At 45.4% G+C, this 11,539-nt stretch overlaps 1 protein-coding gene across 1 annotated transcript; it reads left to right on the top strand.

Annotated features, from left to right (window-relative positions):
- The first annotated feature begins 7,954 nt into the window (after positions 1–7,954).
- SDC1 (syndecan 1) lies at positions 7,955–10,645 on the top strand. The gene is made up of 4 exons (XM_035897918.1): positions 7,955–8,039; positions 9,065–9,561; positions 9,783–9,912; positions 10,479–10,645. Exons 2-4 carry the CDS (start codon positions 9,139–9,141, stop codon positions 10,643–10,645), a joined length of 720 nt encoding a protein of 239 aa, XP_035753811.1. The 5' UTR covers positions 7,955–8,039; positions 9,065–9,138.
- The last annotated feature ends 894 nt before the right edge of the window (positions 10,646–11,539 follow it).

Below are 11,539 nucleotides of genomic sequence, written 5' to 3'. Positions count from 1 at the left end.
AAGCAAAGGAGTTGCAGTGTAAAACTGAACTGGCTGCTGCTCATGAGATCAGCTGCAAGGAGGAGAGCTTTCTCATTAGGCTGCATCTTCAAAACACAGGCTGCCTTCAACGTGGGAGACAAAAGGTACCCCGTGTTTGGCCATACTGTGAGAATCCATACCTGCCACTGATACCGAGTTGAGTGCTTGCTGTGTGCCACGTCTGTGGATGTCTGACCCCTCAGGGAGGTTCAGTCATCGGCCTGGACTGTATTGCTTGGCTGGAAGGAGCCAGGCTGGCATGAGAGAAAGCAGTGTGTAGCAACTTACTTGTTTGATATGTTCTCCAGGTGAAAAAGCAGAGCACAGACTCTTTTAAGTTGCTTCCCTGTATTGCTGAAGGACTGACCAGTCTAGCAGAGCTGGCTGAGAGAGAACTGGGCAGCAGCTCAGCTCTCCCACATCAGCACTGACCTGGTGCTCTCCGCTCCTGGCAGCGTGCACAAGTGACGCTGTCCCTGATGCTGTGTATGCGGCGTGGCTTCCCTGGCTGTGGTGTCCATAAACCTGCTGGCCCCCTGCTACCCCTGGCTTTGCTCAGCCCTCTCTGCCGTAGGATGTTGCGATATACTCCTTGTCCAGTACTGAACTGCAATCGCGTGGGACCGCCGGCAAAGTTCAGGTGGCTCAAGACAAAAAGTACCACTGCTTTTTCAAGTAGGGCAGCTATCTAGCCTTTGCTGCTGTGTTTAGGGGGCCAGGGAGGACTTAAAAGCACTGTTGTCAGACTTGGGAACAAACATTATCCATCATGAACAAACTCTCTGCAGAACTCTCCCTACAGCCCCTCTCCACCCTCCTTTTCGTGTAAACCTGCATGGCCCTTTGAGTCAGCCTCTGATTTGCATGTTCCCTGCGGCCCGAGGGTGGTGATGTGCACTTCCATCATGCGTGGCGGTGGCAGGGTATTTGCTGCCCTGCTGCCGCGGGGCGGGTGAATGTGTGTCAGTGTCCCGGGAGCCTGAGCTGTGATTCTCCATGAATTGCTCAAGCAGCCCTGGCTGCCGTGCTCTGCCCTGCGCCAACACAAACACTTGTGCATTCGTGCGCTGAGCAGGATGGGGGAACTGGTCCTGCTGGAAAATTCTTTGCATGATGTCTTCTTTTTTTTTTTTTTTTTTTTTTTTTTTTTTTTTTTTTTTTAAACCAGACCAGTTCCCTGATCTGGTTCACCATGAGCCTGCATGAACAGCTATGCAGGGATGGTCCTGGAAGCATGAAGTGACACGCTCTCGTGGGAGGTGGTAGTTTAAAGCGCTCCACTGCCGAACGTGAAACCCAACCTGATGGTGACAGGCTGGCTCGTGTTCGCTCTTGGCATGTTGATTGCTGTGTTTCAGCCCTACTTAATTAAAGCTGCCTTGTCACAGTAAGGAGAAAATGTAATGCTGATGGGGCAGTTGCGTGGTATGTATTGGATGAGCTTCTAGAAGTATCGGGACTGTAGCTGCTGTGTGTATGGAGTAGCTGGGTGCTCTTCTTTGGCCACCGTGTCTTGTTCAAAGGATCAGAGTTACTTCTACAGCTGCGGTCACAAAACTTGACAGAAAAGGAGGGTCAAAGCCTAGCGGACGGTGGGCAGAGTTTACAGTCTGGTCTGTTCTGCCCGTAGTGGAATAGATCTTAAAAACTCACATCCTATTTAGAGTAGATGTTGGAAGGTGTTCCACTGTCTGGAGAGCCCGAGTGCCAAGTGGTAGATACTGTGTGATCATCAGGTGGTTCGTGCTTCAAACAAAAGCCATTGCTGCTGGAGCTTGGACCTGTCCCTCAAAGATAGTCCCCTTTTCAAGTCACCAGCCGAAAATAGAAGAGGAGGCCAGTAAGAACTCAATTAACCAGGATTTTCCAGATTTCTTTCTGCTAATAATGATCAGATAGAGAAGCAGCCAGATTAACTGGCACGCTTACCTCTCACTGCTGAAATGGTTCTTGCCTTGTTGAGCCAAAGAACATCCTTTACTTTTCACTTGAGAGCTGCCTGGCCGCTTCCCTTTGGAAGGAGCACCCTGAGAGCCCCTGACCAGCCTTACTCCAGCTGGCGTAAGCGGGTGGATAGAGGGATGGGGATGCTGCAGCTGATGGTACACAGCAAAAGCTCGCTGAGGGAGGTGGGGAAATGACACAGTCTTGAAATAGGGAGGGCAGATAAATAGTTGTAATGCTTTGAACAGCCTTGATGGAAATGCTAGCCAGGGATCAAAGTACTGCTTAAGTCTAGGCTATCTAGTCCATGGGCTGTTTGTGGGACGGTTTGTAGCTGTCTTTCTGCTCTTTGGCCTCTGACGTTAGTTTGCATCTTTGGCTCTTCTAGAAAGATAACTACAGGTAACCTGCAGGGTCACCAAGCAGCACCGGTGCCTATCTTGAGCGGTGGATTAACAGGAGAAAGAACTGGGAGAGCGTTTATCTGAGATGGTGCCAAACTGCTACTGACTTCTGATTTAAGACTGGCACGCCAGCTTCGCTCCGACTTGCCATATAAAAGCATCAGTTCTGTTTCAGCTACTCCAGAATTTATGGCTGACTTACTTAAAGGTGTGCATGGTCAACTGGCTAGCAGTCTGGGTGCTTGCAGAAGGGGATAGGTGAGGATGCTGGTGTGGTTTGGGGTTTTTTGGTTTGTTTTTTTTTCCTTACCCATTTAAGCTGTCTGCAGACCATGGACGTCTGGGATTGGAGCTAATTATGTGTGGGCTATTAACTGCAGAATATCAAGGTTTAACAAAGCTAAAATTTCTTTCAGCAGGTGGTTTTGTCTTCCCACACACTAATACCAGTATTTTGAGGTTAGAAGCTTTTCAGGCTGCTCTGCCTCTGGTAGCTAGTGGGACTAGCTCTGCCCTTCAAGATAGAGAAAAAGGTGAAAGACAAACCTTTCTGTTCAAATCCTTGTGGAAGGCTTTTTCTAGATGCTTCAGTGTCATATTTGGTAGCCAGAGTAGACAGCAAATACTTGTCTTAGTTTTATATGTCTTCCTTAAACAAGAGCAAACTGTTGGTTTTGCTTGCCATAAAGTTGGAAGAATCTTGCAGGATGCTAGGGGAGGTGTTTGGGGTAGGAGAGCTCATTGCAGCTCATTCCTTTTCAGCTGAATAAGAAGGATTTATTAAGAGAAAGAAATGTGCAAATTTAAAAGCGTTATTCAGATAATGGAGGATTTCGGGTGTTTTTGACACTGCATTAATAGGCTGGGCGCTAGCTAGGACTTATAAGAGTGGGATACAAATCATCCTTCATCTAGTTTAGGGCCTGTAGCAGCTTGTGGCAAAGCTAGTGCTTTTGTTTATCTCAAAGAGCAATTTAAAAAAAAAAAACAAAAACCAACCTGCTTCCCTCTTACATATGCCATGGCTCCAAATTAAAGAAATGTGGTTCCCAGTTTGGGCAGGGTGATATCAACTAATAAATGCCAAACCTCCCCTTGGTCATGAGAGTGTACTTCAGATCTGTGCTCTGGCAGGAGGGAACTCTGGCAGTTGATGGGATAAGCACAGAAAGATTCATGTATTGATACTGTGACCAAGAGGAAGGCTGAAGAAGAGTTAGAAATTATGCTTTTTTTTTTTTTTTTTTTTAAAAAGTGTGGAGTATGTTAGGCTTCTGGAGCCAATAATATATATAGTTAGCAGTGTCCCTGCTCACTGCAGGGGGGTTGTTCTAGATGACCTCTAGGGGTCCCTTCCAACCCAAAACATTCTATGATTCTATGAATATTGCTAATGAGTTGTGAAAGCCTGGTCCATTCTTGATTAAATTCAAGATGCCACACAGCAGCTTTCTGGTTGGCACCGTGGGACCAAATAACTTGTTCAGCACTGGGCAGGAGCAGCGGCTGACGCTCTCCCAGGCTTCTCCAAACAGGCTGCTTTGCTACTTGGGAAGGGGGGCTTCCACTGATTAATGGGAACTAGTTAACACATATCAAAAATGCTGTTAAAAATTTTACCCTTCTCGCATGCAACCAGATTCAGTGACACCAAATCAAAAAGGCTAGGCAAGTATTTCTCATTGGCTGTCTGAGCTGCTAAAAAAAAACAAACCTAAAAAAATCCAAGCTTGTTAAATGGTGAAACGGCAACATGTTGTAGGTGCAATATAAGAATTGAAAGGTTTTTGACTAGGATATGTGAGATGCCATCAGAGATCCTTCAAAAGATCCACCACCTGAAATTAAATGTGTTCATTCAGCCTCTCTGGCATCAATTACAAACTGAATGGTCCACAAGTAGTCTCGGTGGACTGAAAAGTAAACTGGGATGACGATGGAAGTAATTTCTAAAAGCATGTCCATGTTGGCTGATTATATCTAACACTCTGGTAATGAAATTTTGAACTACAGTAAGGCAAAGTTGTTGGTAGAGCAGTCTTGCTTTAAGCTGGAATTTATTTTCAGCTCTTTATGATAGCACAGCCTGGTGATTCAACCTGTGTTCTGCGCCCCTAATCCTCTTGACTAAGCAAAACCTTTCTCAGTGGTGTAACTCAGCCGCAATAAAAGGTCATGGAAAAGCCTTGACCATAAGGTGTTTGCTGTCTGAACAGCATGGTCTGTCTTCCTGATGCAAACCCAAATTAATTCAATCCCTTCTGATGCTGTCTTGAGTCAGTGTTTTATGTTAACCTTGCGTGCATCCTTTGGCAGCAGGTCATTATAGAAGCATGGCCTTTCTGCAGTACATGTATTTTGTGGGGCTGTAAGGAAAGGTTACTGCCCTTCATGCCTACTAAAGCTTCTATGGAGCAAGAAGTATAGTCTTTATATAACCATACAGTTACATGAATTAGTCAAATGTTCCTTAATGTTCACGTGTCATGGATTTGGATGATGTCATGAAGTTACCTTGCTTTGTGGATATTCTGACTGGTATCCACATGTGCATAATCCTATACTGTCCCTTGAGTATTTGGGGCAAAGAAAGTACCTCTCGGATCTCAGGCCTCCAAACTACTTGGTCAAAGGGAGTTACCACAACTCCCAGGGGAGCAGCTTGGCACAAGACCCTTTGGGACAACTAGTGGAAGGACATATTTAGTGCAACTTCACTAAGTTCTCATATAAGGCTGTGGAAAGCAGACTTTATTAATCCCAGAGCATGTTTTCTATTATTCTCTTAAAGTACAGTGGCCAACCTCAGTGGCCAGAACTGGTCTGAGTCTGCCTTTGTGTTTGCAGGGTGGCTGCTGAGCAGCAGCTGGGCAACTCTACTCTGGAACAGCGTGGGTCTCCATTGGTTTAGGCTGGGCTGTACTGGACTTTCTTCCTCAGAGGAGGACCTAGCTATCCCTGCTAAGATACAGAAATCAAACTAGGATTCAAACAAGTACGTGATAAAGGCTGTGGAGAAGCAGAACATGCAGCAGCCTGGGAAGAGGCTAAAAGCTCTCGGGGGTAAGGGGAAATGTAGGGGTGGGCTGGCTGAACACGCCGGCTAACGAGAAAGGAAGAGTGGCGTGACTGAGCAAGCCTCTTCCATTAACACCACAAGGGGAAGGAGCGCTGGCTCGGTAGTCAAGATTGAGTTGCTATTTCATTTCCTGACAGCCCGTGATCCTTTCGGGAGCGTTGCTAAGGTCTGCAGACAATCAAATCTGTCCAGGTATACTTGGAAATCCTGTACAAGCTACCCCTGAAGACTCAGATTTTGGGGGGAAGTTAGTCCCGATCCTAGATAAAGGTGTATGGTGACACGTCTTAAACTGTATTGGCAGTGCCTTTCTCCAGTAAAAAGCTGGAGAGATTGCTTTCTAACTGCTTCAAGGTAGAGTCTTCTCGCTGGGAGGAGAATGCACCCCCCTTTTTTGCAAGGTGTCCCCCGTTTGCACTCAAAACCAAGCTGAGGGGGAGAACAAAGATTGTGCGTGCCACTGCTAGGGCGAGAAAGGAGGGACAGAAATGGTCCCCAGCCCCCCATCAACCAAAAAGGTGCAATTTCTGAAGCCTGGCTTCACTTCTGAACATAATGGAAAGGATGCTCAAGGGAGCAGAGTTGGGAACCCTGGTGGTTCTTTCCGTATTATTTCTGCACCGAAACTTCATACTCTTTAATATTTGAAGTGAAGTGAGATCAGCTCGCGTGAGTCACCGACCCTCGACACCAGGAGGAGAGCGTAGAGGAAGGGCTTACCTGACCGACTGCCCATGGGGGAGTGCGAGAGCACAGTGCAGGCAAGCAGGGACAAATCTAAAAATCCAAATTGCCTCATGACATGCAGCTAAATAAAAGATTGAAGGGTACTTTCTTCTTAGAAATTACTCTAGAAATATGCTTGCACAAGCTTGAGGGGGAAAAGTGGTTTGGTTTTTCTCCAGGAGAGGAGGAAAGTGCTAAAAAGTTTAATGTCTATATGATGTTGTTGTTGTTACTTTTTTGTTATTTAAAAAAAAAAAAAATCTAATTACAAGGATCGCCTAGAAGGGGTAAGATGTTGGGCCTGATTAGGTTGGTGGCAGCTTGTTTACTTGTCTGCAGGGAGGTTGAATCTAATGGGCTAGTTAACCACCTTGGAAACCAGTTGTTCTATGGAAACGTGGTGGGGGGTGGATAAGGTATTAAAGAAGAGACAACTGGATAAACCTGGTATCTTAAAAGAATGAAAAGGCCATACGGCCAGTAAATGCAGCCATGTAGGTGGTAAAGTGACAATGGGAGAGCTCAACTGTTTTGTTCGACAGATGATACTGTGCTGGTTAACCTCTTCCTAGGGTGAGAGGGAGTGTCACAGCCATTTATAAGTGATACTGTGTTAATGGATGCTAGAGAAATACAGTGGGCCTGGGTGCAAAGCTGGCATGAACCTGTGTTCTTTTTACATAATAAAATGAGATGTCACACTCACGGTAAAACCGTGATCAACTTGGATGATGCAATGCAGTATCTCCTAAACTTGCAGATAGGGCAGTGCTGGGAAGGGATGACGAGGGTATCTTGAGGATGGGATAGAAGTCAAAACTCTGGAAAACAGGGAATGTAGTTGGATGGGGAAATACGAAATTCAGAAGAAGTGACTTAAGAGCTTTGGTCTGAAATCTGAGAAGGGAGAATTAGTTAGGTAATGACAGCTCTGCAGAAATAAACCTGGGGCTTGCCATGAGCTGAAGGTCAAGCATGTTGTATTGATAGGAACAGTAAAGTATATACACCCGAGGCCAACAAGAGGCATGAAGTACTCGCTCTGCTTTATTCAGGGTTGTCACCTTCAGAGATGCTAAACAGCTTTGACTGCTGTGTGTTACAACAACCAGGTGCAGTGGAACAGGGGGTTGGCCTCTTCTTTCAGCAACTGAACTTCTGTGCTGGTTGGTGCACTCCTTGAAGGCTAAATGGAGAAAGCTCAGGGTTGTATTCTCCTATGTGGAAGGCTGGCTTCTATCTCAGGACTTGGCTTGAGTGCCCACACTTCTAAAAAGGGAATAATTCTGCTTCCAGTGAGGTGCTGTCATTTCAGATACGCAAATGGTGCTAGAAGGGCTCAAAAAGGCAGAGAAGCCAAACTACTTTGTTTTCCCTCCCTTTCTGCTCCTTAGCAGTAATGCAGTAATTCACAGATGAAGTGGTTGGTAGATAGCAAAGACACAAGCAGTCAGAAGCTGAAGCAGAAGGGTTATGTTGTGTAAGGACTGAGCATCGACTGCTGCTCTGAACGGATTCCTTACTTTCTTCTTTCCCAAAGCAAGTGCAGCCTGGAAGCAGTACAGAGAAGGGAGGCAGCAAGACTGACCTTTCCAACACTGAACAGGCTAACCAGAACTACTCTTTTGGGGAGGGGGGATGGAGTGAGAAAAGATGAGGAAAATGCAATCTGAACAAAGAAATTTTTTGTAACCTTTGAGAGCTCTTTGAGGACTCTGCCTGAGCAACTTGATAACTTGAAGTGATCTCATCACTAACAGACCTTTTCCCCGTCTCTTTAAAGCAAACTACAAATCTGAGCCTTCCTCCTGAAGATCTTGATTCATCTGGTGATGACAACGATGCGTTCTCAGGTTCAGGTGCAGGTGAGTTATTAGCACTTGTACTGTTAGTGCTTGATCCTCTGGAGTGTGGCAATTGAGATCTTGATGAGCATCCAGGCTAAAAGGGGGGAGGGAGGAATCACACCCCTGCCCCTGCATATGAGCGCTGGAAACAGAGAAGGATCCTAATCTATTCATCTTGTATTGCTTCAGACACTAGCAATTAGCAGAAAATGAGTTGTAGGAGACTTGAAAGGGAGCAAAAGCAGGTATATTCCATGTCACTGCTAATGTGAAATATTGCGGGAAGAATGTTATGAAACTGGAGGGATTCTTCACTCGTGGGGAAAAGAGACTGTAAGACGGGCCTTTTGTCCTCTCCTACGAGCTGGTAGGAGATACCATTTGAGGGGGTGTAAACCCCAACCTGCCAACATACATCAAGTACAAATTGTCATCAGATGTGCAAGTTCCCATGGGCTGTAATTTTTTTAAAAGCAGAATAAAGGGGTTTCAGGGTGGGAGAAAAAACCTGTTGGAATGATTACTAAGCTGCATGAGAGAGACTTTTGTTGTTCAGGGCTGAAGTTGAGGAGATGCTACTGAGGAAAGAGCAAGCTATTGAAAGCTAAGGCATGGTATTCTTCTGCTTGATTCCAGCCACGTGCTTGTATTTTAGATTAAGTTCTGCAGGAATAAGACCCTGAAATTGGTGCCAAATGTGCCAGTGATGAAAAGTATTGGGTATATGGGTGACTGCTCTGAATCACATAGAAGATAACCATCCTGAGCAAGCAGATGTCTGAAAGCTGATGTCCCCCTTGCTGACCTGTCTGCAGGCTAGCACTTGTGCTTTGGGAAGAAGCAGATGACTAACAAAGTGTTGCTGAATAGCACGTTGGTCTTTCCATTCCTTATTCCAGTGCAAAGGATAAGGAATTACAAACTGAACTGCTGTTATTACAAAAATTGGCTCTGCAGGCTAGGCATCCTCCTTAGACCAGCATCCTGAAGATGCTATTAATAGGTCTCTTAACTGGCTAAGGATAATACTTTTTGTTTTGCAGGTCCCCTGACTGACCAGTCTCGCACCTGGAGAATCCCAGGAGAACCAACTAATTCCTCATTACTGACAACACCAATGGATTTCAACAAACCGCTGTTTCCCTGGACTGAGAGCCGAACTGAAAAGGAACTAATATCTCCTTCTGCAACTAGTAATGTAGTGACAGAGGAGCCAGTTGTAGCTGTGAAGGACGAAGTGCCCATCCTGGGCTCACCTGATGAGAAAGCAACAAATGATGTGGTTACAATAACAGCGATAAGCCCCACTACTCACTTCCCTGCAGTGGTTCATGTGACTCCTTCAGAAGCCTCAGGCACGGTTCATGAGCTTGAACCTAAAATCCCTAGCTCTGATGTGCCAGACACCAAAGATGAACCCGAGCCCCACACTACCGTCCATCATGAGGGAGACCTCACTGCCACCCCCACGATGATGACGGCTCCAAAGGATGTTGTTCCTACACATGAGGAGGTTTCTGAAGATGGCTCTGGAGACCCGGTGAGGACTAATAGCTTTGACACCCTTTCCAGGGAGATGACTTTAGTAGTATGCAGTAAGTTGGTTTTTGCAGGATAGGGTGGTAATTTGTCAAAAACAATGATTGATTTAATAGTTTATATTGGTGGAGGGTTTTAGATGAGAAAAAGCAAAGCTGTGGAAAGTCTCCAGTAACAGACATGATGAGAAACATGAATAACCTGACTTGTATGTCCCAACAGGGAGACTTCATCTTGACTAGAGATGATGATGTCATCCCCACCCAGAACTCAGAAGTACTGGCTGACTCTGGGAGGAACGCCAAAGCAGCAGGAGCCTCGGGAATTATGGACAGAAAAGAAGTTCTTGGAGGTACCTGATATTCTGGATTTCTAGTTGGTAAAAGCAGACTCTCGTAGGAGTCTTCCAGGCAGCAGAAGCTGCAGTTCTGCAAGTACATCTCTGAGCATGAAAGCCAACCTTTTACGTTAGACCTCTGAAATGAGGCTGGTGATTCATGCTTCGGTGTTGGCAAAACTCTAACAGGAGTAAATCTTAATATGCTAATAGTAAAGCAGCCACTGCTAGTTATCTGGAATTTTATGTTTAAACCTATTCCTTTGCTCCTCTCAAAAATTACAGTAAAGCTGCTCTAATGCTGCCTGGGTCAAATTATTGGAGTTGAAGAAGGTAGCCTTGCGTGCTTTGCAGCACAGCCTGGTGGGAGATCTGTTTCTCTAGGTTTACCCCATGTAGATGGGCAGGCTTTTGGTAATGGCGGGATGACTGGTTTGGGAAAGGGGCAAAAGGACAAATTGATTTCTGTAAGTCATGGAGTCAGGGACATCCCGCAAATAAGGAACAATCTGGAACTTAGAATCATGGTAGCGTTATCTGGTGCGGCGTCTAGAGTAACTTGTGGCTTTTCCCCCTTCTAGGTGTTATTGCTGGAGGACTAGTAGGCTTGGTGTTTGCAGTGTTTCTAGTTGCATTTATGCTGTACAGAATGAAGAAAAAAGACGAAGGCAGCTATTCATTGGATGAACCAAAACAGTCTAATGGAGGATACCAAAAACCACACAAACAAGAAGAATTCTATGCATAAACACTGATCTTCAGGACACTTCTTACTCCATCTTTCTTGGACTCTTCTCTCCCTGCACGTGGACCTCCTAGTGTGCTTTGCATTAAACTTAAGCCATAAGATCATTGGGTTATTTGCCCTTAACACTTTGCCATTGGAAATTTTATAACTACAAACTAGATCTGGATTCACTGAACATTCCCTGCTTTCTTGCACAACTTTTTTAATTTTATTTTTTTTTAAACACAAGTGGGACTGCAAGTTCCTAAACTCGCTTTGGTTTATCTAAAGACTTCTGGGGCAAGCGGTGGGGAGAAGATAAGGGAGCACTGTATGTATAAACCTCTTGATATTTAGGGGAGGGGCTAGCAAGAATAAACAATTATCAGTGCTCAAACTCTGTGTAGCAGGGATCCTTTCTATTTAACTCATAGATGTGTTTTAAGTGTAACAAACGGCTGCGCTGGGCAGACATTTGGTACACTGCAATCCTCTAGCTCTTTTTGACTGCCGTATTTGGAGCACTTAATGCCTATGAAACATCAAGCTGAACGTGATTTCTAGTGAAATGAGGTGTGAGGGCCAGGGTAAGCAAATGACTGGCACGTGGTTTAAAATAACTTGTATTTTGGAAACATTGTCCCATACTTAGAACCAGCTCGTAAGTAGTTGGCATATACACTAATACAAAACAAACCCCAAAGGCCCCAGAAACAAAGTGGAGAGTTCATTTTACCAATAGCATTGGACTGTCCTACTACCCTCTTGCTCCTTCTAGGCTTAGGTAAGAAATGGATTTTTCTAAGCAGTCTCATCTCGGACATTCCCTCTTCTTAGGTGCCAAATCCAGGCTGGGCTGTTGTGCTGCGAATATTCTTATCCCATGCTACTGTGTGGTTGCCCGGTGCGCGATGG

Source organism: Egretta garzetta, unplaced genomic scaffold, assembly GCF_000687185.1.
Source record: "Egretta garzetta isolate BGI_Z169 unplaced genomic scaffold, ASM68718v1 scaffold87, whole genome shotgun sequence".
Lineage (NCBI taxonomy): Eukaryota > Metazoa > Chordata > Aves > Pelecaniformes > Ardeidae > Egretta > Egretta garzetta.
This window is presented reverse-complemented; position numbering and strand designations above follow the sequence as displayed.